This window comes from Dama dama, chromosome 11 (genome assembly GCF_033118175.1).
Source record: "Dama dama isolate Ldn47 chromosome 11, ASM3311817v1, whole genome shotgun sequence".
Taxonomy (NCBI): domain Eukaryota; kingdom Metazoa; phylum Chordata; class Mammalia; order Artiodactyla; family Cervidae; genus Dama; species Dama dama.
This window is the reverse complement of record NC_083691.1, coordinates 2,629,978-2,649,239: the sequence shown is the minus strand read 5'-3', so window position 1 is coordinate 2,649,239 and position 19,262 is coordinate 2,629,978. Positions and strand designations below refer to the sequence as shown.

The 19,262-nt window shown below is 62.0% G+C and overlaps 2 protein-coding genes across 5 annotated transcripts; one reads left to right on the top strand and one right to left on the bottom strand.

Moving 5' to 3' along the window:
* Positions 1-201: 201 nt before the first annotated feature.
* On the top strand, positions 202-9,287 carry CACFD1 (calcium channel flower domain containing 1). Of its 2 annotated transcripts, none has more exons than XM_061154236.1 (5): positions 202-360; positions 3,429-3,501; positions 4,002-4,127; positions 6,872-6,979; positions 7,506-9,287. In XM_061154236.1, the coding sequence occupies exons 1-5, from the start codon at positions 240-242 to the stop codon at positions 7,594-7,596; spliced, it is 519 nt and encodes a 172-aa protein (XP_061010219.1). In that variant the 5' UTR covers positions 202-239; the 3' UTR covers positions 7,597-9,287. The 2 variants fall into 2 exon arrangements, with proteins under 2 accessions (XP_061010219.1, XP_061010220.1); XM_061154237.1 differs by lacking the exon at positions 202-360 and adding an exon at positions 2,867-3,091.
* Positions 9,288-9,579: 292 nt separating this feature from the next.
* Positions 9,580-17,290, bottom strand: SLC2A6 (solute carrier family 2 member 6). 3 transcript variants are annotated; one of them, XM_061154233.1, is made up of 11 exons: positions 17,123-17,290; positions 16,419-16,581; positions 15,135-15,341; positions 14,403-14,502; positions 14,124-14,243; positions 13,250-13,461; positions 12,688-12,840; positions 12,009-12,117; positions 11,499-11,684; positions 11,184-11,329; positions 9,580-10,345 (listed from the first exon to the last, which is right to left on the bottom strand). In XM_061154233.1, exons 1-11 carry the CDS (start codon positions 17,212-17,214, stop codon positions 10,190-10,192), a joined length of 1,644 nt encoding a protein of 547 aa, XP_061010216.1. In that variant the 5' UTR covers positions 17,215-17,290; the 3' UTR covers positions 9,580-10,189. The 3 variants fall into 3 exon arrangements, with proteins under 3 accessions (XP_061010216.1, XP_061010217.1, XP_061010218.1); XM_061154234.1 differs by having other exon boundaries at positions 13,250-13,351; positions 14,128-14,243; XM_061154235.1 differs by lacking the exon at positions 14,124-14,243.
* Positions 17,291-19,262: the final 1,972 nt, after the last annotated feature.

Here is a 19,262-nt window from a genome sequence, read left to right as displayed (position 1 = left end):
TCCCCGGGCGCTCTCCGTCCAGGTCCCGGAGGGCCTCGCCCCCTACGCTAATAACACGACGCCCCGCCCCTACGCTAATAAGTCCGGGCCTCCCGGGCGCCCTCCCTCCGCCCGGCCCCGCCAGCCCCGCCCCCTATGCTAATAAGCGGCCGCCTCTCCCACAAGGCCGCGCGCCGGGACGACGCGGCCGGCTCCGCGGCCCTTTGTGCGCGCGGCGGGCAGCGCCGGACGGCCGCACCATGAGCGGCGCGGGCGGAGCGGCGGTGGCGCCCGCGAGCTCGGCGCAGCCCGCGCAGGAGGAGGGCATGACGTGGTGGTTCCGCTGGCTGTGTCGCCTGTCGGGAGTGTTGGGGGCAGTCTGTGAGTACCCGGCTCGGCCCCGCGCCCCCCACCCCGCGTGCCACCGGGAAGGGACCCGCTCGGGATGCAGTCTGCGGGGCGCGCGGGGCGCGCGGGAAGCGGGAGCTTCTGTGGTTGCCATGGTTACCGGCCGGCGGCCGGGGTTCCGGGGCGAGGAGCTGCCGGCCCGACGTGGCCTCCCCGCCGCCCCTCCCCGCCGACGCGCCTGGCTGGAGGGCAGCCCCGCCTGCTGACTGCTGCGCGTGCGGACGGCGGTCGCCGTATCCTCTGGGCGAAGGTTGTTTACACGTGGGGCGGGCGCAGGTCTGGCCAGGTTTCCCGAGGGGCGGGTGCTGGTGTCAGGGAGCAGGTGATCCCCGAGGAAGGGAGGTGGCCCCTCCTCTGGGTCCTCGCTGTCCACTTGGAGACGGTGCGCTTCCTTTGATGTCAGCTCTGCCTCCGGCTGTCAGCTCAGCCGCAGCAGCGCCTCGCATCGCCCTCCTCTTGTTCCCGGGACACAGGCTCGTCCTGGACACACCCCCAACCTCAAGTTTTGCTGGAAGCCAGGCTCTTTTAGCACAGCCACCCCCAAAAGAGCAGGTATAGGAAGGCGTACCTGCTACTCAGTGAGAGAAAGATCTCCTGGCAGGTCTTCTGAGGCAAGCCTCAGTCTAGTTGAATGGTGCTGCTACCCACAGCCTTGTGAATTACTGGACTGGGGCGGGCACAGCCCGAGGTCTTGGAAAGGGAGTGTCTGTTTGTCCAGGCGTTCTCAGGATTTGAACAGTGAGTGCCTGGCACAGAGGGCTGGGGCCAGGCTGACCCTGATCAGATATGCCAGAAGGAGCTCCTCTTTAGGGTCGCTCCCAAGTGGGTGGAGGCCCGAAGAAAGCCCAGGAGTGCAGGTTAGGAGCGTGCTGCTCTCCAGGGGCCAGAGTGGGACAGGCCCTCTGCCAGTCACCAAAGGGCCTCTGAGTCCCTGTCACTACGATTCAGAAGAAGCATGCTTTTGACTTTGTAGGAGAGACTGGTCAGGTCTTAAGTATGATCCTTCAGAGTTTGGGTAGCTGTTTCCCCGGCAGATCAAAGTGGGGCTGCTGTGGGACTGACACTGATGAGGCATGGGGTGAGGGGGGAGGGCCTGACTATGTCCTGTGGGCCGTCACCCTCCTCCCTCTGCCTTGGGGTCCTCAGCCCTGCTGGTAGCCCTCAGCTACCCAAACTCTGAAGGATCATACCTAAGACCCTGCTGGTGGTTTAGTCACTAAGTCTTGTCCGACTCTTGCGACCCTATGGACTGTGGACTGTAGCCCGCCAGGCTCCTCTGTCCATGGGATTATCCAGGCAAGAATACTGGAGTGGGTTGCCATTTCCTTCTCCAGGGGATCTTTCCGACCCAGGAGTCGAGCCCGGGTCTCCTGTATCGCGGGCGGGCAGGCGCTTTACCAGCTGAGCCATGAGGCTGAGTCCCTTGTTAACCCTGGTATCCTATCCAGCTCTGTGCTTTTGAAGTAGGATACCTGGGCTGCTCCAGGAGTTCACGGTGTTGGGGTACTGACCCGTGAAGATGAAGAGAGACCTGTGGCTTCACCCTGAAATGTCACTTTCACCTGCAGGTTTGGGAACGTGATTGTCGTGTGGATCGCCAACATCATATAACACAGGGTAGATTGCAAAGCACAGAGGAGTCTCAAAGATGAGACTCGAGTTCAGACAAAGCTCCTGCTTCTGTGTGGTCGCTGTGCGGGAGCACCACCTTCCGCAGGTCGGGGGCCTTGGAGGGGCGTTTCCGAGGGGACATCTTCCAGCCCTTGATGGTTAAAGGGCTCCTGGCTGGGTTGACACCTGGTCCTTCCAGAAGGTTGGCTGTTGGTAGACATGGGGGTGGAGGTGGAAGGCAGGACGTATGGGCCTCTGTCAGGTGAGACCAGGCACAGCGGACCGTCGGGCAGAAGCAGCATCATGTCGTGGGCACTCATATCTGTGGCCCTGGGGAGCCCCGCTGCCTGAATGAGTGTGACGACCCGGGACAGGTGCCACCTTTAGTAGGGCAGAGCGCGTCTGTCACTGCAGGAGACCTTGGGGGGGGGCGGCGCACAGGGCGGTCCCCTTCACTTCACGTGGTTTCGTCTTCCATCGCTTGCTGTCTGTGTAGGGTTACATGGGAACACATTATGAGGGTTCCAGGCCTTCTCAGGGATCAGGTACGGAGGGAGCTGCTGCAAATTTAATGAACTGGTTGCTCATTGCTGCCTTGGTGGAGCGGGGCAGCTTCCTGCCCAGCAACTGGCTTCCTGGCCCAGCCTGGCAGGCTCCTGGAGTTCTTGGTGAAGCAGGCTGGGGCCCTGGGGACGGAGGGAGGCGAGTGCACAGACCCTGCCGTGGGAGGCCGTCGGGAGGGGTGAGCTGGCTCCACGTTTGGGGCCCCAGGGAAGCCACTTTCCGGGGTAGCAGAGGATGTCCCCTCCCCGCCGCAGGCCCTGGGTGTTTCCGGGTGGGCGGGCTGGGCTGGAGAGAAAACAGGCCTGGAAAGGTGAAAAAGACTGCACCCAGAGTCACTGGGCTGGGTTGTGGTCAGAGCGGGGATTGTGACCCAGGCTGACCTGGCCCCAGTTTCTGTTCCAAGAGGGGCAGCCCTGTCCGCACCCACACCCAGAGGGCTTCTCTCGCGGCCTGCGCCGTGAGTGGTGCCGCCTGCCCTGCCCCGAGCCCTTGAGAGATGGTTTCTCTTTGATGCTGTGCACCCTGCCGGGTGGGTGTCGGGACAGCTGGGGCTCAGAAGGCAGGCTCCCCCAGGCCCGGAACAGAGAGAGGGCAGGATGCCCTCGGTAAGCCCTCGCTGAGCCCTCGAGCAAGCCAGCTCCGGGATCCAGCTGCGCTCTGGCCGTGGGGTCTGGGCAAGCTGCTTCACCTGCCTGAGGCTGTCCTCACCGGTCCGTGGAGCTGTGTGCTGGCCTTGCTTGGGTCAGCTGTCCAAGGGGAGATGTTTGGGAGCTGTGAGGAGAGCCTGGGCTTCTTGTGCTGTCTCGAGCCATCTCCCCTGGCGGCCTCCCCCGGCCGACTCTTCGCTCGTGTGTCTCTCTTTACAGCTTGTGCGATCTCGGGCCTCTTCAACTGCATCACCATCCACCCTCTGAACATCGCGGCCGGCGTGTGGATGATGTGAGTAAGCATGTGACGGTCCTGCCTGGGGGGTGGGGGTGTGTGCAGAGCCTCACCTCCCAGGAGGGCTGGGGGAGCCCCCGGGGGTCGAGCAGGGAGCACTGGTCTATGAGGGTTGCTGGATGCTGGTGGTGTGCGGGGGACTCGGGCACCTGGGGGGGTATGAGTTGTGCAGAACAGTTCCTGCTCCGGGGCTCAGGGGGTTCTTGGGGCAAACGGGGGCCCTTTCCCTCCAGGCTGGGGGTGGATGGAAGGGCCCAGGGTCTGGTCACTGCGACTGGGCCCTGGGCTCCTCCGTGGGAGCCCCCTGAGGGGGGCCGTGGCAGCCCCCAGCCTCGGCTCTGCACTGGGCGCCCTGCTCCAGCCATCCTGTTCTGGCTCGTCTCAGAGCCTGGTGGGGTGAGCAGCCGGGAGTGGGAGGGGTGGCATCCCGGGGACACGGGCGCCAGGGCCCGCCAGCCTGGCCCGGTGTCAGCCTTCTCCTCTCCCTGGCCCTCCAGCATGAACGCCTCTGTCCTGCTGCTGTGCGAGGCCCCCTTCTGCTGCCAGTTCATGGAGTTTGCGAACGCCGTGGCGGCCAAGGCGGACCGGCTGCGCTCCTGGCAGAAGGCCGTCTTCTACTGCGGGTGAGGGGCTGTGGGCCGGGCGTGACTCGGCTCCCCCAGACCTTGCCTCTGCCCCACGCGGCGGTGTTGGCCGGGAGCGGGGCGGGGACGGCTGACCACTACGGTGTCCTCCCCGTGGAGGTTTAGACGGGGATGGCCTTTGTGCCGTCACACGGTGGGCCCGCTCTACGATGTGATTCAGTGGTTCTGCCTCCACAAGCCTCAGCTTCTGCACAGGCTTCAGACGTGAGGTCCGTACACCTTGCAGCATTGTGGGTAATAGCAGAAAGGAGACTCGCCTGGGCTGCTGGCCCATCCATTCGGAGTTGTTGGGTAGATTCTGGTAGATCCTTGTGTCCCTCTGTGCACCCTTTCAGGAGAGGGGCCGACCTAGGTGTCCTAACACGGAAGGGGGAAGAACAGGAAATAGGGCCTCCAAACACGCTTTTCTCGGATTTTCCCGCTTCTAGCGACAAGTTCAGCATCTGAGTCCTCGCGTCTGAACCCCGAGGTTGAACTAACTTGAGGATGTGTCTCATGCAGCTGCTAGAATAGCGCCTGGTATCTGGGAGGCTGTTAACAGCTCCTGGCAGCTGCAGGAGGAGTGGTTATCTGGATTATCCTTAGGCGTCAACATGGAGGTTTTTATTTCAAAGGTTTCTTCCCTTCCTGGAGGCCAGTGGTTGTGACAGTCTGAACACAAGATGTGTGTTCGGTTCTAGAGCTGCTTCCCCCTGTGTCTGATCACAGAGGAATATGAAATACCTGTAGGCATGTCCTTTGCCTTGATCTTTATTTTTTAAATGTATTTTAAAATGCTAACAGTAACGTATGTTTGTTAAAGATAACCTGGAAAAGAGAAAGTTGTTACTCAAAGCCCCACTACCTGTTACATTTTGATATGTGTTCTTTCTGTCTGCAGGCATTTTTAGAAACCGGTTTCTCACCCAGTTTTAACTATTGCAAGTAAATTTGTGTCCTGGTTTTTCCCCCTTCACATCATGGTAAAAACGTTTTCAGTTTTACCACAAAGGCTTCATAAGATGACTTTTAGTGATAGAAATATTTATTCCACTGGATGTGTCGTGCTTCTCTTAATTTGTGAACTGAAGTACAGATCAGGCTGCGGTGAACATCTTGGTGCTAAAAATGTCTGTGTTTCTGATGATTTCCTTAGGATCTGTTTCCAGGTGTGGAGTTACTCGGTCAAAGATTATGATTGTTTAAATGATTCCAACGTGTGGCTAAATTGTTTTCCACAATTTGCAGAGGTTCCCTGGGTCTCTTTCTCCTTGCCCCTGGCCCTGGGCCATGTGCCGTTGACACGTTTGTATCTGTTAGCCAAGAGGTGAAGTCTTTTTCTCTATGCTTCTACTAATTGCATTTTCCTTTTTGGTAATTAATGGTCTAGTTTCCTTTTTACCCATTGACATCATAATGTCTTACTTAGTAAGTTGCATGTGTTTTCTATATTAAAGATTCCATCATCTTTTATTGTTTCCTGTAAAAATATTTCCAGCCTGTTGTTTGCCTTTAATTTTGTTTTGACAGAAGATTTTTTCCCCAAGGTCTCTTTTCTCCTTCACAGTTTCTATTATTATTTTATCACTGGGAAACTTTATAACTCCAGTAAAACCTCATGACCACACATCCCGCCAGAATGCAAATGCAGGTAGAATTCAGTTGGTCAAGCCCAAGGAGAGGCTGCAGTCTTGTCCTCATTGCGTACAGGGTGTGTGTGTTAACCCAGATTGCTGCCACTGGTCCGGACGTCCCAGCCAGGACCCGGCACTGACCCTGTGGACACGTGAGCCAGAGCGGCCACCTTCTTCCCAGTGGCGCCCGCGGGACCAGACAGAGCGGGGGCTGCCTCACCGGTGATGCGCTCCACGTGCGCCTCGCCACAGGGAAGCCCCGTGCAGTTTAACCTTTGGAGCCTTCTATGTTGCGATACGGCTGATTTTACTGTGAGACCAAGAGCCTTAGTTTATTTACTGCTTATGCTGTTCCAGGCGTTAAGTAGTCAACACGCCTTGCCTGCTTCATCTCACAAACCTCTGAGATTTGATCCCACCTCACCATAGCGAGATTGGGCCTCAGTTGAATAACGTGCCCTGAGTCACAAGGCCAGCACGGGCCTGACCTGACACTGGATTTTTCTCCTCTGCCTGTATCTATGCACATTGAGGGCTTGGACCATCTCAGCGCTGTTTCAACCTTTTTGGATCATGGACCCTTTCAAAAATCTTTTTTTTTTTAAAATAATTTTATCTGTGTTTCTGTTGTGCCAGGCCCTTGCTGCTCTGTCCAGGCTTCTCTAGTTGCAGCAGGGGGGCTGCTCTTCGGCCGTGGCCCGCAGGCTTCCTGTTGCGTGGCTCCCGCTGCAGAGTGCGGGCTCTCTAGAGCGGGAGCGCAGGAGTTGGGGCCCAGGGTTCCCTTGCTCAGTGGCGTGGGGGTTGACTGGGGATCAAACCCGTGTCTGCTTCATTGGCCGGGGGGTTCTTTACCACTGAGCCACCAGGGAGGTCTCCCCAGATTCCGATGAACGCTTTGGGCTCCCTCCCCAGGGCGCAGAGTTTTGCAGACAGGCTCAGGGGTGCTTGAGGCTCTATGAAGCCCGATCGTGAGCCTGTGTCCCGGCTCATGCCGGGGGACCCTTCCTGTGCCCACTGTCCGGGAAGGGGCTGGGTGAGCCTGGGCAGCAGGAAGGGGTGTCGTGGCCACGGGTGGGTGGGCATGCCCCTTGACCTCTGCTTCTCCCCTAGGATGGCGGTTGTTCCCATCGTCATCAGCCTGACCCTGACCACCCTGCTGGGCAACGCCATCGCCTTCGCCACCGGAGTGCTGTATGGGCTGTCCGCGCTGGGCAAAAAGTGCGTTTGCTGGTCCTGGCCCGGCTGCGGTGGGGGTGGGGGCGGGGGTGGTCTCTCCCCCCGGAGCCTCTCGGGGATGCAGGTCTGGGAGCGGCCCTGTTTCCCGCCATCAGTGACCTTCGTCAGCGTCTCCCGGGCGTCTGAGCTCTAAGGGGTAGAGGCAGGAGAACTCACGGGACCCCTGGCGTGTAAAGATGGCAGGGACGCAGGGGCACAGCTCCTGGAGAGCCTCTGCCTGTAGAGTCCACTCCCGGCTCGGTGTTCCCATGCCCCCCAGTCCCGCAGAGCCCAGCCTGAGGTCCCAGTCCTCCTCAACTCACGTCCCCCGCAGCCCAGGCCACTCTCAGAGGCGACAGGATGGGTCTTTGCCACCCTCAGTGACAGGGTCTCGTCTCGGGAAAGCAGGGGGTGCGTCAGGCGCTAGGCAGGCACCCCCAGGGCCCCAGGCCAGGAACGGGGCAGAGGCCGGGCAGCTCCGTGTCCGGGGTCTGCCCCCCGTGTGGCGCTGACTGCCCTATCTCCCCAGGGGCGACGCGATCTCCTACGCCAGGATCCAGCAGCAGAGGCAGCAGGTGGATGAGGAGAAGCTCGCGGACGCCCTGGAGGGGGAGCTGTGAGGGGGTCGGGGGGCTCTCCTGCCCCCGCCCGCCCCCGGTCTGTGTGAGCGTGTGCCGAGGAGCGTGGACCCCGAGGGGTCTGGGGAGGAGCCCGTGTCTGGTTCTCTCAGCCCCTCTCGCTTGTCCCCACGCCTGGAGTCCTCCTCTCTCTGCCCCCCGTGCCCCGCCCTTGGCATCACCCTGAGCCAAGTGCTGAGGGGCAGGGTGAGGGCCTCACCAGAGGCCGCAGGGCGAGCAGAGGGAGCCTCGGGTGACCAGCTGCAGGGCTCCGCACAGACAGCCCCCTAGCCCCGCTGTTCCCAGCTGGCCCGGCTTGGCTGGCCACAGGCCATGGGGTGGGTTTTGAGACTTTGTGTCGCTGGTGGGACCACCCACTGTGACCGGCTGGAGGCCTGGGAGGAGCTGCTCCTGGGGACGTCGGTCCCGTCTCCAGGCGGGGGCACGTCCACGCGGGCCTCCTGGCCCCCAGGCAGGAGCGTACCCCATGAGCTGAGCTTCCTGGGCCGCTTCTGCCTGGCCGCCCCCGGCCTCCCACCACCACCCAGGCCCTGCCAGTCTCCTCCGCGGGGACCCCCAGATGCCCCTCCAGTGCCCCCGCCGGCAGCCAGCCCTGGCAGCCTGACCGCTGGCCGGGGCGTGCTCCGGCCCCTGGTCCCGTCACCGTGGACGAGCGCAGGAGCAGGCCTCTCTGCTGGGCCTGGCCGGCCCGGGCCAGCCATGCACGGCTCTGGGGCTCTGCCCCTGCTACCCCCAGGGCCCTGGGCAGCTGCTCCCGCCTTCTGGAGCCAGCCCCAGGGCGGCACCCAATCTTTGCTTCCAGATGGACTTTCATCTCTGGGGTTCGCTAGGGTTGGCGGCTGGGAGGCAGGCCCTGTCCCAGGGATAGCAGCGCGCCCCCCACCCAGCAGCTCTCCAGGGAGCCCGGCCAGGCTGAGCTCCGGGGAAACAGGGCCTACAGTGCGGCTGGCCCCGCAGGACACGTGCCTTCAGGGGTCCTCCGGGACCACCTTCCTTAGGCCAGCGCCGGGGTCAGAGAGCTGTGGGCTGTAGGCCTCTCCAGGCCGGCAGGGTGTGCGTGTGTGTCTCCTGTGTGTGCCGTGGATCAGACTGTCTACCTCCCTGGAGGAGCGAGGGCCCTGCCCATCCTTCCTGGCTCATCCTTCCCCAGGAGGTGGGGCTCTGGGGTCACTCCTGCCTCTGTTGGGTCTCCCTGCTGATGGGATCCTCCCTGCTGACCGGGGTCTCCCTGCTGACTGGGGTCTCCCTGTTGACAGGGTCTCCTTGCTGATGGGGTCTCCCTGCAGATGGGGGTCTCCCTGCTGATGAGGGTCTCCTTGCTGACGGGGTCTCCCTGCAGATGGGGGTCTCTCTGCTGACTGAGGGGTCTCCCTGCTGACCAGGGTCCTCCCTGCAGATGGGGGTCTTCCTGCTGACGGGGTCTCCCGGCTGCAGGAGGGAAGAGCTGGCTGTTTGTGGAGCAGGGTTGTGTCTCTGGCCTCTGAGGAAGCTGGCGGGTGTTGGGCAGGCCGTCCAGCCCCCGGGTCACAGGCCAGAGTGGGCAGGTCACCCGCCGAGGTGGCCAGGGCTCGCCCGCCCTGGGGTCTGGGCTCTGTCCCCTGCGGCCCTTGTTGCCTCTCCGTGTCTGCCCTGCGTTTTGAGCAATAAAGCCTGATGGCGGTCTGTGTGCTCTCTCCCGTGCTCTGCTCGTTACCTTTCCCCTCTTGTCCGGAAGGGACGCCCCAAACCCAGAGCAGCTGAGCAGGGGCCCCCAGCCCCGGGGGAACCCGCCATGTCCTCGGGGCGCCGTGCGGCCTGCTCCCAGCGTCTCAGACGGCGCAGGTGGCTCTTCCAAGCACACAGCTAGGAGGAGCTGGAACCTCATGGCTGGGGACCCCCGGCTCTCACCCCTTCCTTCTGCCTCGCTGTGGGCAGACTGGGGTGGCCTGGGGCAGCAGGCCCTGGTGACCTCAGCTGAGTCTTGGGTCTGGCCTGGCTGCTGGGGGGTCTCCTCCACCGGGAGTACTCCCCACGCCCTCCTCTCATTTATTGGTATAAATACGGTGAACACGGCTCGCCCTTAAGCACTTCCTGTTCCGGAAGCGGGGTGGGTGTAGGAGGCAGAGTCCATGTTGGGTTCTGTTCCCTGGCCGGTAGGCGTCCAGCGCGTCCCCTGTGGTGTCCACAGGCCTCACAGGTGCAGCTTCTTGTCCTGGTCCCTGCACGGCCGCCAGGCGATGGGAGCAGCCGGATGGGGGCGGCGTCCCTGTGCAGAGCCAGTCCACCAGCATAGGCCTGTCTGTCCTCAGCACGGGGTCTCCTAGCGAGGCCTTGTCCCTGGCGCGGGGCTGTGTGATGGCCGCCTCTGCCGGCAGGTCCGGCAGATGGGTGTGTGACGCCGCTGGCCGGCGGCGCTGCCTGCCCAGGGCCTGCCCAGGGCCGGCACGTGTTCCAAGGGCTGTCAGGCCTCAGGGCCGCCCTCCTGTGCCTGTGTCGGTGGCGGGTTGCTGCTGCCTCCTGGATGCAGGGTGCAGGTTTGGGGCCAGAGCCCAGCTCCACCGCCCAGGGGTGTGGCCCTCTCTGGCGGGGACCCTTCCTAGTGCAGGAAGGACCTTCTCTCGGTGCGGAAGAAGGACTCGATCTGCTCCAGTGACCGGCCCTTGGTCTCGGGCACGCAGCAGCCGGTGAAGGCCAGGTTCACCAGGCACACGGCGGCGAAGAAGAAGAAGGGGGCCTGCAGGCCAAAGGCGTTCTAGGGGGGAGAGCGCGTGGGTCACGGGGAGCCAGCGTCAGCTTCTGGCTCAGCTCGTGCTAGCCAGCCTGGGGTGCGGTGCTCCATCTCATTACCCGTCAGACACCCTGGGGCTCCCCACCGCCCGCAGGAAATCCAGCCGCTTTAGCAGGGTGTTCGAGGCCCTCCGGGGCTGCAGGCAGCCCTCCTCTGGTGCTGGGCCCTGGGACTGACCTCCTCCTCTGAGCTGGAGCCCACCTTGGCCCCAGATACCAGCCTCTCCCTGGTTCCAAAGCCCACCTTACCTCTCAGCCTTCCCACGCGCCTGCCTGCAGCAGGCCCGCCACCACAGCACGGCTGGGGGTGTGCTCCTACTCTGCCTGCCGCCCCCTCCTCTCCACCATCGCTCTGCCTCCTGCTGGCACCTCTCTGGGTGCCCCCATGCTGCCCTGACCCACTGACTGCACCAGGACAGGCCCTGCCCAAGCTGTCCGCGTCAGAGCCTCCCACCTGGGCACTGGGGACTGCGGCTGGCTTCAGGGCCTGCTGGGAGTCTGAGCCAAGTTAGGACGGGGAAGCACTCGGCTGAGAGACCCGAGCTGCCCACCGGCGGGAAGACCACGCTCACTGCCCGGGAGGGTGCGGCAGGGCGGGCGGGCCTGGCTCTGTGGTTCCACCCCGGTCTGGGGGTCAGCTGCCTGACTTCTCCCAACAGTTCCCTGAGCCGAGTGTCTGCTGAACTGAAGGAGCCTTCGCTACGCTGTCACTTGGTCCCTGGCCTGGTGTGAAGGGAGCGTGTGCTGAGGCTGAGGGGACACAAGGAGACGCCCTCGCGTGGGCCCCCGGGCCAAGTACTCACCGTCACCAGCAGGAAGGACTTGGTGAGGGCAAAGGCAGTGAGCCAGCTGACCAGCACGCAGAGCCCTGAGGCCACGCCGCGGGCCCGCAGGGGCAGGATCTCCGACATGAGGAGCCAGGTGATGGGCCCCCAGCCCATGGCGTAGCCTGCCGGGAGTTGAGGGGGGAAGGGTGCGCTCAAACCCCATCTGGGGGCCAGGGGAGGCCTTGGTGTCTCCCTGGAGCTGCTGGGAGACCCTCCCCAACCACCGAGTCAGCAGCACCCCAGCCCGTCTGAGCGCATGACGCTGGCCCACCCCTCCACGGCCGCACCTACCCATGATGAAGAGCATGGTGGCCAGCAGGGGCACCAGGGTGAGGTAGCTGGTGGGCGTGGCCAGGGGCTGCTCCGTGCCCACCAGGGCCGCACGCTCCAGGCCCACGGTGCTGTTGGGGGCCAGAGACTTGGGACCGAAATGCACGTACAGCCCCAGGGTCAGGTTGGCGGCAAACATGCCGGCCGCTGTGGACAGACCGGCGGCCCTCGGGGGGCCGGGATGCCGTGAGCCTGAGCCCCTCGGCGCCCTGCGCCGCCCACTGCCCTCCAGGCCGCTCCCACCCCGCCCGGTGTCTGGGCCGTCAGACCCAGCGTGTGTCGCAGTCGGTGTGCTCGCTCCCGCGAGCCCCAGCAGGCCTTTCTGGATGTCCAGCTCTGCTGCGCCAGGCGCCGGGGAGACCCAAGTCCACCCGGCAGGGCAGCTGTGACCCAGGCCCCCGCTGATGCTCCCACCAAGAGGGCAGCAGCTGAAGGAGCAAAAGGAAGCGCAGGCAACCCACCCGCACTCACCCGAGATGAAGAGCAGGACCTTGCGGCCAGCCAAGTCCATGGTGAGGGCGGCGATCAGCACGGACAGGAGCCTCACGGCGCCCACGATGGCGGCGTCATCCTTGGGGGGCTGCAAGGAGGGGGCCCTGAGGCAGAGCGCCCCCAGCCCCCAAGGCTCCGCAGGGGCAGGCCCCAGGTCAGCTGCTTTTTGCCAGGCAGTGGCACCGGTTGCCCAGCCTAGCTGGCGGGGCCTTGCTGGCAGGGGGTGCAACCGCCATGCCCACCGCTAAGCCCGGGGCTGGTACGGGATCCTGGCACCACTGCCCCTGATCTTCACATCTCATCTCATCTCTGAGCCCAGGGTAGGCGGGTGAAGGCCCGCTGGCTACTATCTCCAGTTCGCAGAGGAGGAAGCTGAGGTTTGGGGCATGGGGACTGACTTCCTCAGCAAGTGACAGATGCTCTGAGCCTGGGATCTGCAGCTCCCAGGGGTCTGTTCTTCTAGAAGACTGGTCTCCCTTGTAATTCTGAGTATCTTATTTATAAAGCACGCGAGCTTTACTCACAAACGTTACTCTGAGGACAGGCGAGCGGAGCGGAAACAGTTAGGAGACGTGGGTGCGCCCCCGGCCCTGGACAGGGCGGGCGCTCAGCGGGCACAGCCTCCCCGGGCCCGGGGGCAGCATGGGTGGGCTCTCACCAGCAGGACCGCGGTGCTGTCGAAGATGGACTGCAGGTAGACGAGGATGGGCGTGATGCCTGTCAGCTGCTGCAGGAAGCGCATCAGCAAGGCGATGACGATGGGGCGGTACATGTGGGGGTCCCGGGCCTCGGCCCACGACAGGTGGCTGCTCTGGAGACACGAGGCTGCCGCTGCAGGGGGCTGTGCTGGCCCCTCCGGCTGGAGCCACCCTGGCCCTGGGGTGCCCAGGCTAGGCAGGAGGCTCCCTTCTTCCCTCTTCCAGGAAAGGTCCCTGCCACTGGGGCAGCCCTACCTCTGGGGACCCCCCAAGGGACCCAGGCTCCCAGGTCAGTGGGTGGGCTGAGGCAGGCGGCCCGATGGCAACATGGCCGGCCCTGGGCCTCCACGGCGTGGCGCATACACACCCTGGGCCAGGCCCCAAGACGTCCCGCCCCCACCTCGTTCCCGGAGGTGGGAACTGCTCTCATCCCTGCTTTCCAGGAAAGGTAACCGAGGCTCACACCAGTGGTGTGAATGGCCCATGTCCCACAGCGCTGCAGGACACCCACCCTGCACACACCTGTCTCCGGACAGTGTCCTGGATCTGCTCGAACTCCCAGCGGGTGTCGGCATCCGCCCCTCTCAGCCAGGCCAGCGCCTGCAGCGCCTCCGCATCCCTGCCCTTGGAGAGCAGGAAGCGAGGGGAGTTGGGCATACAGCTGAGCAGCAGGACCATGACGAGCACCGGCCCCTCCCCGGCCACGGCCAGCCAGCGCCAGGGCAGCAGCAGGCCTGTGGACAGGAGCTGTGAGGGGCTGGGGCGGGGCCGGACACAACCCCTCCCACCGGGGGCCTCTGAGCAGCCTCACTCGCCTTCAAGGGTTAGTCCCAGGGCCGCCTCCTACAGGAAGCCTACCCTGGTTTCTCCAAGCTGGGCTGCACTCTGATCACAAGGCCCAGGTCCTTGGAGGGCCCCAAGGGTCACAGCAGAGTGACGGAGCAGTAGCCTGAGCAGCAAGGCCCTGGGGGCCTCTACCAGCAAACACTGACCACCCCCCACACGCCGGCCGTACTACGAGCACTTTTCTCCCATCCAAGTACAAACCAGGCCCGACCCAGCTTAGCTTCTGAGATCTGACAAGGTCGGGAGCATTCTGGGCGGTATGGCCGTAGATCTGATCACTTTTATCTATGGACTTCCCACCTGAGACTATTTGCCAGAAACCATTCTGCTATTAAAAGACGGTTTACAAGACTGCCCGCCTAGGAGAACCCCCACGGCCCAGTTAGGGGTGGGGCCTCGTGACCAGAGAGGCGCAGGGAACTGCCCGGAGGCACACAGCACCATGGCGGCCCCCACCCCTGGCCTCCCAGCAGGGGGCCATTGTGGGCAGGTTTGTCCCTTTCTCTCGGGTTGGGCTTCCCTGGGTGGCTCAGACAGTAAAAAAGTTTACCTACAATGCAGGAAACCTGGGTTTGATCCCTGAATCCGGAAGATTCCCCTGGAGAAGGGCATGGCAACCCACCCCAGTATTCTTGCCTGCAGAATCCCATGGACAGAGGAGCCTGGCGGGCTGCAGTTCACGGGGTCACAAAGAATCGGGGACACGATTGAGTGACTCACACTTTCACTTTTTTTTGTCCCTTCCAGCCCCTGCTGCTCAGCGGCCCCGTCCCCCCACCCCCCAGCCTGCACACAGGAGGTGTTTCGTGTGTATCCGGATGATACTTGCCGAGGGCATAGAGGGACAGTGACCCAAACACTGCCATGAGCTGGGGTGTGGCGCCCAGGGCCCCGCGGACGCTGGGGGGAGCAATCTCAGACACATACACCTGCAAGACACAGGCCGCCCGGCCTTTGCTGAGCACATGCCCCGGGCCCGGCTGGGGTGAGTGGGGTGGCCCAGTGAGCCCGGGCAGCGGGGAGCGGGGGCTTCTGTGGGTTCTCGCCCTGGTCGTGATCTCAGCAGGACCTCAGCTGCCCGAATGGTGAAGTGGGCAGAACCACTCAGCCCTGACATGGGGATGCGAGGCTGGGGGTGGAGGCCCGAAAGCACCCAGACTCTGGCCTCCGCTCCCCCGACCCGGGGCTTCGTGCCCAGCTGGGCCTGCCCAGCCCCAATGTGGGAGTGGTGGGCAACATGCGGGGTCCCAGGAGGGGTGCAGGGCAGGGACTTCCCTTTTCTTCCCGTTATGTTGCTCAATGTGGATTTTCTCTGATTGAGCAACGAGTCTGCCAGGCTTTGAGACAGGAAGTTTGGGGAGTCCAGAGTGGGGGCAGCTTGGGGCATGGTGTCACATTTCCCCCAGGTTAGCTGCCCTGGGGGTGCTGAGCTGAGGCTCCCTGGCAAACACATCCCCACAGATTGTGCGGGGGGCGGGCCCAAAGCCAGGAGCCCTCAGCTCATGGTGGTCAGTGCAAATACTGAGGCAGTGAGGAGCCGGCTGGGCAGTCCTGGCCTTACCGGGATGCAGGCAGCTGTGAGACCCCCTGCGAAGCCCGTCAACATCCTTCCCAGAAGCAGCATCCAGAGGCCGTGGGCACCTGCCATCAGCGCATAGCCGGCTGCCGAGGGCACAGCTGAGAACATGATGCTGAGCTTCCGGCCCAGGAGGTCATTGAGGACCATGGCGCTGAGTCCCCCGGCCGCCGCACCCAGGGTGAACACGGACTGCAGAGGAAGGATGCAGGGCAGATATGCCTGGGCACCCAGCACCAACCCCCCCGTCCCCCCCCCCCCCCCCCCCCCGCCCCATCAGAGCCTAGAGACAGCTGCTCTCTCAGGCTGTCCTGGGAGCCTGGGCTGCAGGACTGGGGCTCTGGATGGTAGTGAGCCTCCTATCCCCAGAGGGGTACAAGCAGCACGCGGACAGCTGTTTGTGAGGGAAGCCACAACAGGTGTCTGCCGTGGTTCTGTCCAGACTGGTGTTTAAACGCCTAGTACTGTCATATAGCAGACAGGAGGGTTCTTTGACTTGAAGCCCTTGGGATTTTAAGGTTTGTGGGTTCTCGGACTCCCTGCTGTGTATTTGGGGAGTTGGATCCAGTCAGCGACTTGGGCATCCTGCTGAGCCTGTCTGAGCCTCAGTTTTTGCAGCTGCGTTATGGGGATAGCACTAGCACCCACCTCATAGCATTGGCCCCAGAGTGAACCAGCTTGCGTGGGAAGTGCCGAGCAGGCCTGGCACAGACTAGGTGCACAGCGCGCCTTGGGTGTTATTATCTTAACTAATGTGCCGTGGTTGCAAATATAAGGGTACTAAGATGGCAGTTCCAGAATCTTGGGACTCCGAGGCCCCGTGCTCCTCCTACCCACACGCCCGCCATCTCTCCTGGCACCCTCATGGCCCAGCAGTGCTCTTTCCATTAGTCCCAGAATGCCCTGCTTCCCCTTGTCCAGGGAGGTGCCTGCTCTGTTGTGACGGCCCAGCTCCAGGTGTGGGGGTGATCTGGGGAACCCTCAGCCCCACTGGGTAGAGATCTTAAGGGACACCTCCCCACCTGCTCCTTCCCACGCCTTCTCCATCAGCTTTCACTTCCCCCTTTCATTTCGGAGCCATGGTCTGGCCTCACTACCCCTCACCCATATTACCGACCTGGAGTGGATGGGGGAGGGGCAGACCAGGGCCCTGGAGGGGGTCCCATGGCTGAGCTTGGGGGGGGGGGTGGGTTCCTAGCTGGGGACAGAGCTCAGTGGGTCCCTGCCCCCCCTGCCCTGTCCCTTGTCAGCTCAGAGCGTGGCTCTTACCCCGAACCAGGATGCCTGGGTTTTGGTCAGATTCAGGTTTGGATCCGAGGAGTGCTCCAGGGCAGGAATGACAGGGGATGTGTAGACCAGAGCGTACCCGAAGCTGAAATTGCCCAGCACAGCAGCAAAGGTAGCCAGGAACACTCTCTTGTTCTGCAGGACCCTGGTGTTTGTGGGGGTGGTGCAGAGCAGTCAGGATCTTTGAGTCCAACCCCCCCCCCCCCCCCCCCCCCCCGCCAACTGCTGTCTGGCCTGAGCACAATGGCTGCCTGCTCAGAGGGCAGTGCTGGGGACAGATGGGTCAAGAGCTGGTCAGACCTCCTGGGCCTGAGCACCGGCTCCCTTGCGGGAAACCCCCAAGGCATGAGGACAGCCCATTGCTGGGGCTGGGACACGGGTGCAGGGCGCCCTTCCCAGAATAGGAGCCCTGGCGGCTGCCCCCAGCTTTGCCATGCAAGGCTTGCTGCTTGACTTTAGGCAAACCCCTCACCATCTCTGGGCGTCCATGGCCCTATCTCTGCCAGCTTGGGGCTGGGCCTAGTACTCAGGGGGAACCAGGACTAGTGTGTCTGAACTAGGCGGCCCCTTGGTGGCCACTCCCCGACAGTCAGTGGAGGCCCAAGGTCGGGGAGCCAGCTGCCCACTGGAGGTTACCAGGCCATCAGCATCCTCCACCCGCAGACCCTACGCCCAGAGACTCTCACCCGACCCGCGTCCTCTCCCCTGGTGACGGGGGCGGCTTCTCGGGGAAGGTGTCATAGTCCCGGCCTTCGGCTCCCAGCAGCGGCTCCTGCATGACCGGCTCCTCCCGCCCGGGCGCGCCGCAAGGGGCCGGGGCAGCTCTGTTCCGAGGCGCGTCTGGCCGCAGCGGATGGAATCATCCGGCGGAGCCCGGAGCCCCGCCCCCAGCCCGCGATTGGCTGCTGGGCGGCCCTGCAGAGCGGGCGTCGGCCAATGGGGCGGCCGCGAGTGGTGCGGATGCTGAGGATGCCGGAGCCGAGCTGGGTGGGGCGGCCGGGCTTTCCCCGGGAGTAACCCAAACCGGAAGGCAGAGTTTTCCCTGGACGCCGCAGGCCCCTCGTGCGCCCCTGGAGGCGGCAGGGCTTGCTAGGCGGATAGGAGCCCCTCACAGGGGGAGGCTCTTGGAAGTCGTGCGGGGCCTGGTCCAAGCTGGGTACCAGCCCTGGGGGCGTAGACCGCATCCCTGCATCCCACCCGGGGCCCATGTGGTATAAGCGGGAGGACGCTGAAACCCAGAGAGGGGCCGCAAGGCGCCAGGGTCACCCAGTGGACATTTGTGCCCCTTCGAAGGAAGGCCGTGGGCTCCGCCTTGCGCTCGACTCCCCCCCTCCCTTCCACAATACGTCTGGAGTCACTGCAGTCCCCTAACGGGGTGAGACCCAGCTGGCTCGCCAGATCCACGGCCGCCTCAGCCAGGGGGTGTGGCGTGAAGGCAGAGGGAGGAGGGGGTGACGGTTCCTGGGCGAGACTTGTGTGTTTTCCCGTTTCTGACTGGGGGAGTAACCTGGCTTGTAGCAAATCATCCAGGTAATAAGATACAATTTACAAATAGGAAAAAGCAGAAACTGAAAATTCCCTGGAAGTCCAACCTAAACCCCCCCAACCAACCAAACAAAAAAACCAACCCAACCCGCACACAAACACACACACCACACACCACACAACAGCGACAAAAAGTCTTGAGTTACTAGTGGCAACTCTCCCTTTGTACTTCTTCAGAGAGGAGAGAGGAAGATGAATCAGACCTTGGACTGAATGGACATCCACATATATATTTAAAACCGATCCTTTGTTGTTGAGCATTTGGGTTATTTCCAAATTTTATCTGTCAAAATAGCAAAGAGTTTTTAAAAGTTGTTACAGTTCTCTTTTATACTCATCGAAGTATAACCGTATGTATTAGAATAGAGAAAAGAGACGTGGGGAAACCACGCGCTCTGCCAACAGCCTCCCCTTCCCCTCTTTTCTCCACGTATCTGTTTGCATATTCATACACTGAATGTGCCTCAGATCGTGTGATACTTCATACTGTCTTTTAAGCATTTTCTTCTTACTATTAAGGACATCACATTTGGACTCAGCACATCCAGTAAGTGGTGATTCCTGCTACAGTCCTGCGTAGTCCTCATGACTGTAGTTTGAAAATTGAGATAGAAGACATTGACCCTGAGCAGGACCTGATGGGGCTTTCCCAGGACAGAACACCAGCCTGATGTCCTTCACTGCCTTTTGTCTATAGAAAAACATTAGCCATAGAATGAACTTATTCAGAGAAAGGGGGAAAAAATGCAGAAGCAAAGAAAAGCAAACAGGAAAAATAATAAAGTTTAGTCATTAAACAAAGTCAAGGACCTCTTAGTTCCTCCTCAAAGGCTGTAGATAATACTCTGAGTAATCTCCTATGAGCTGTTGGCTGATACTGAAACTCCCATCAGGTGGAAGGAGTTAACTCTTTGATGACCAGACCATAGGCATGACATGAGGTGCTCCATCACACTCAGTTCCAAGAACTGGCCTCAAAGAAATGGACCCAAGCCAACTGTGGAACTGAAAATTAACTGTACTTAAGATGACGCTGATGAGACCACTGTGTGACCAATTTCGAGAGGATCACTGGAGCTGACTGTGCTGTTTCTGTAGGGAGCCCCCTCCCTCCACCTATGTGTGCATGCTAAGTCGCTTCAGTTGTGTCCGAATCTTTGTGACCTTACGGACTGTAACCCGCCAGGCTTCTCTGTCCGTTGGATTCTCCAGGCAAAAATACTGGAGTGGTGACAGAGGAATCAGACCTGTGTCTCTTATGCCTCCTTCACTGGCAGGCCA

Coding starts and splice junctions, on each gene's coding strand:
- CACFD1 (XM_061154236.1), top strand. CDS start 240: ATGAGCGGCGCGGGCGGAGCGGCGGTGGCGCCCGCGAGCTCGGCGCAG. Junction 361..3,428: donor GGGAGTGTTGGGGGCAGTCT/GTGAGTACCCGG, acceptor CTCTCTTTACAG/CTTGTGCGATCTCGGGCCTC. Junction 4,128..6,871: donor AAGGCCGTCTTCTACTGCGG/GTGAGGGGCTGT, acceptor CTTCTCCCCTAG/GATGGCGGTTGTTCCCATCG.
- SLC2A6 (XM_061154233.1), bottom strand. CDS start 17,214: ATGCAGGAGCCGCTGCTGGGAGCCGAAGGCCGGGACTATGACACCTTC. Junction 12,841..13,249: donor AGGACACTGTCCGGAGACAG/GTGTGTGCAGGG, acceptor TCGTGTCTCCAG/AGCAGCCACCTGTCGTGGGC. Junction 11,330..11,498: donor CACCATGCTCTTCATCATGG/GTAGGTGCGGCC, acceptor AACTCCCGGCAG/GCTACGCCATGGGCTGGGGG.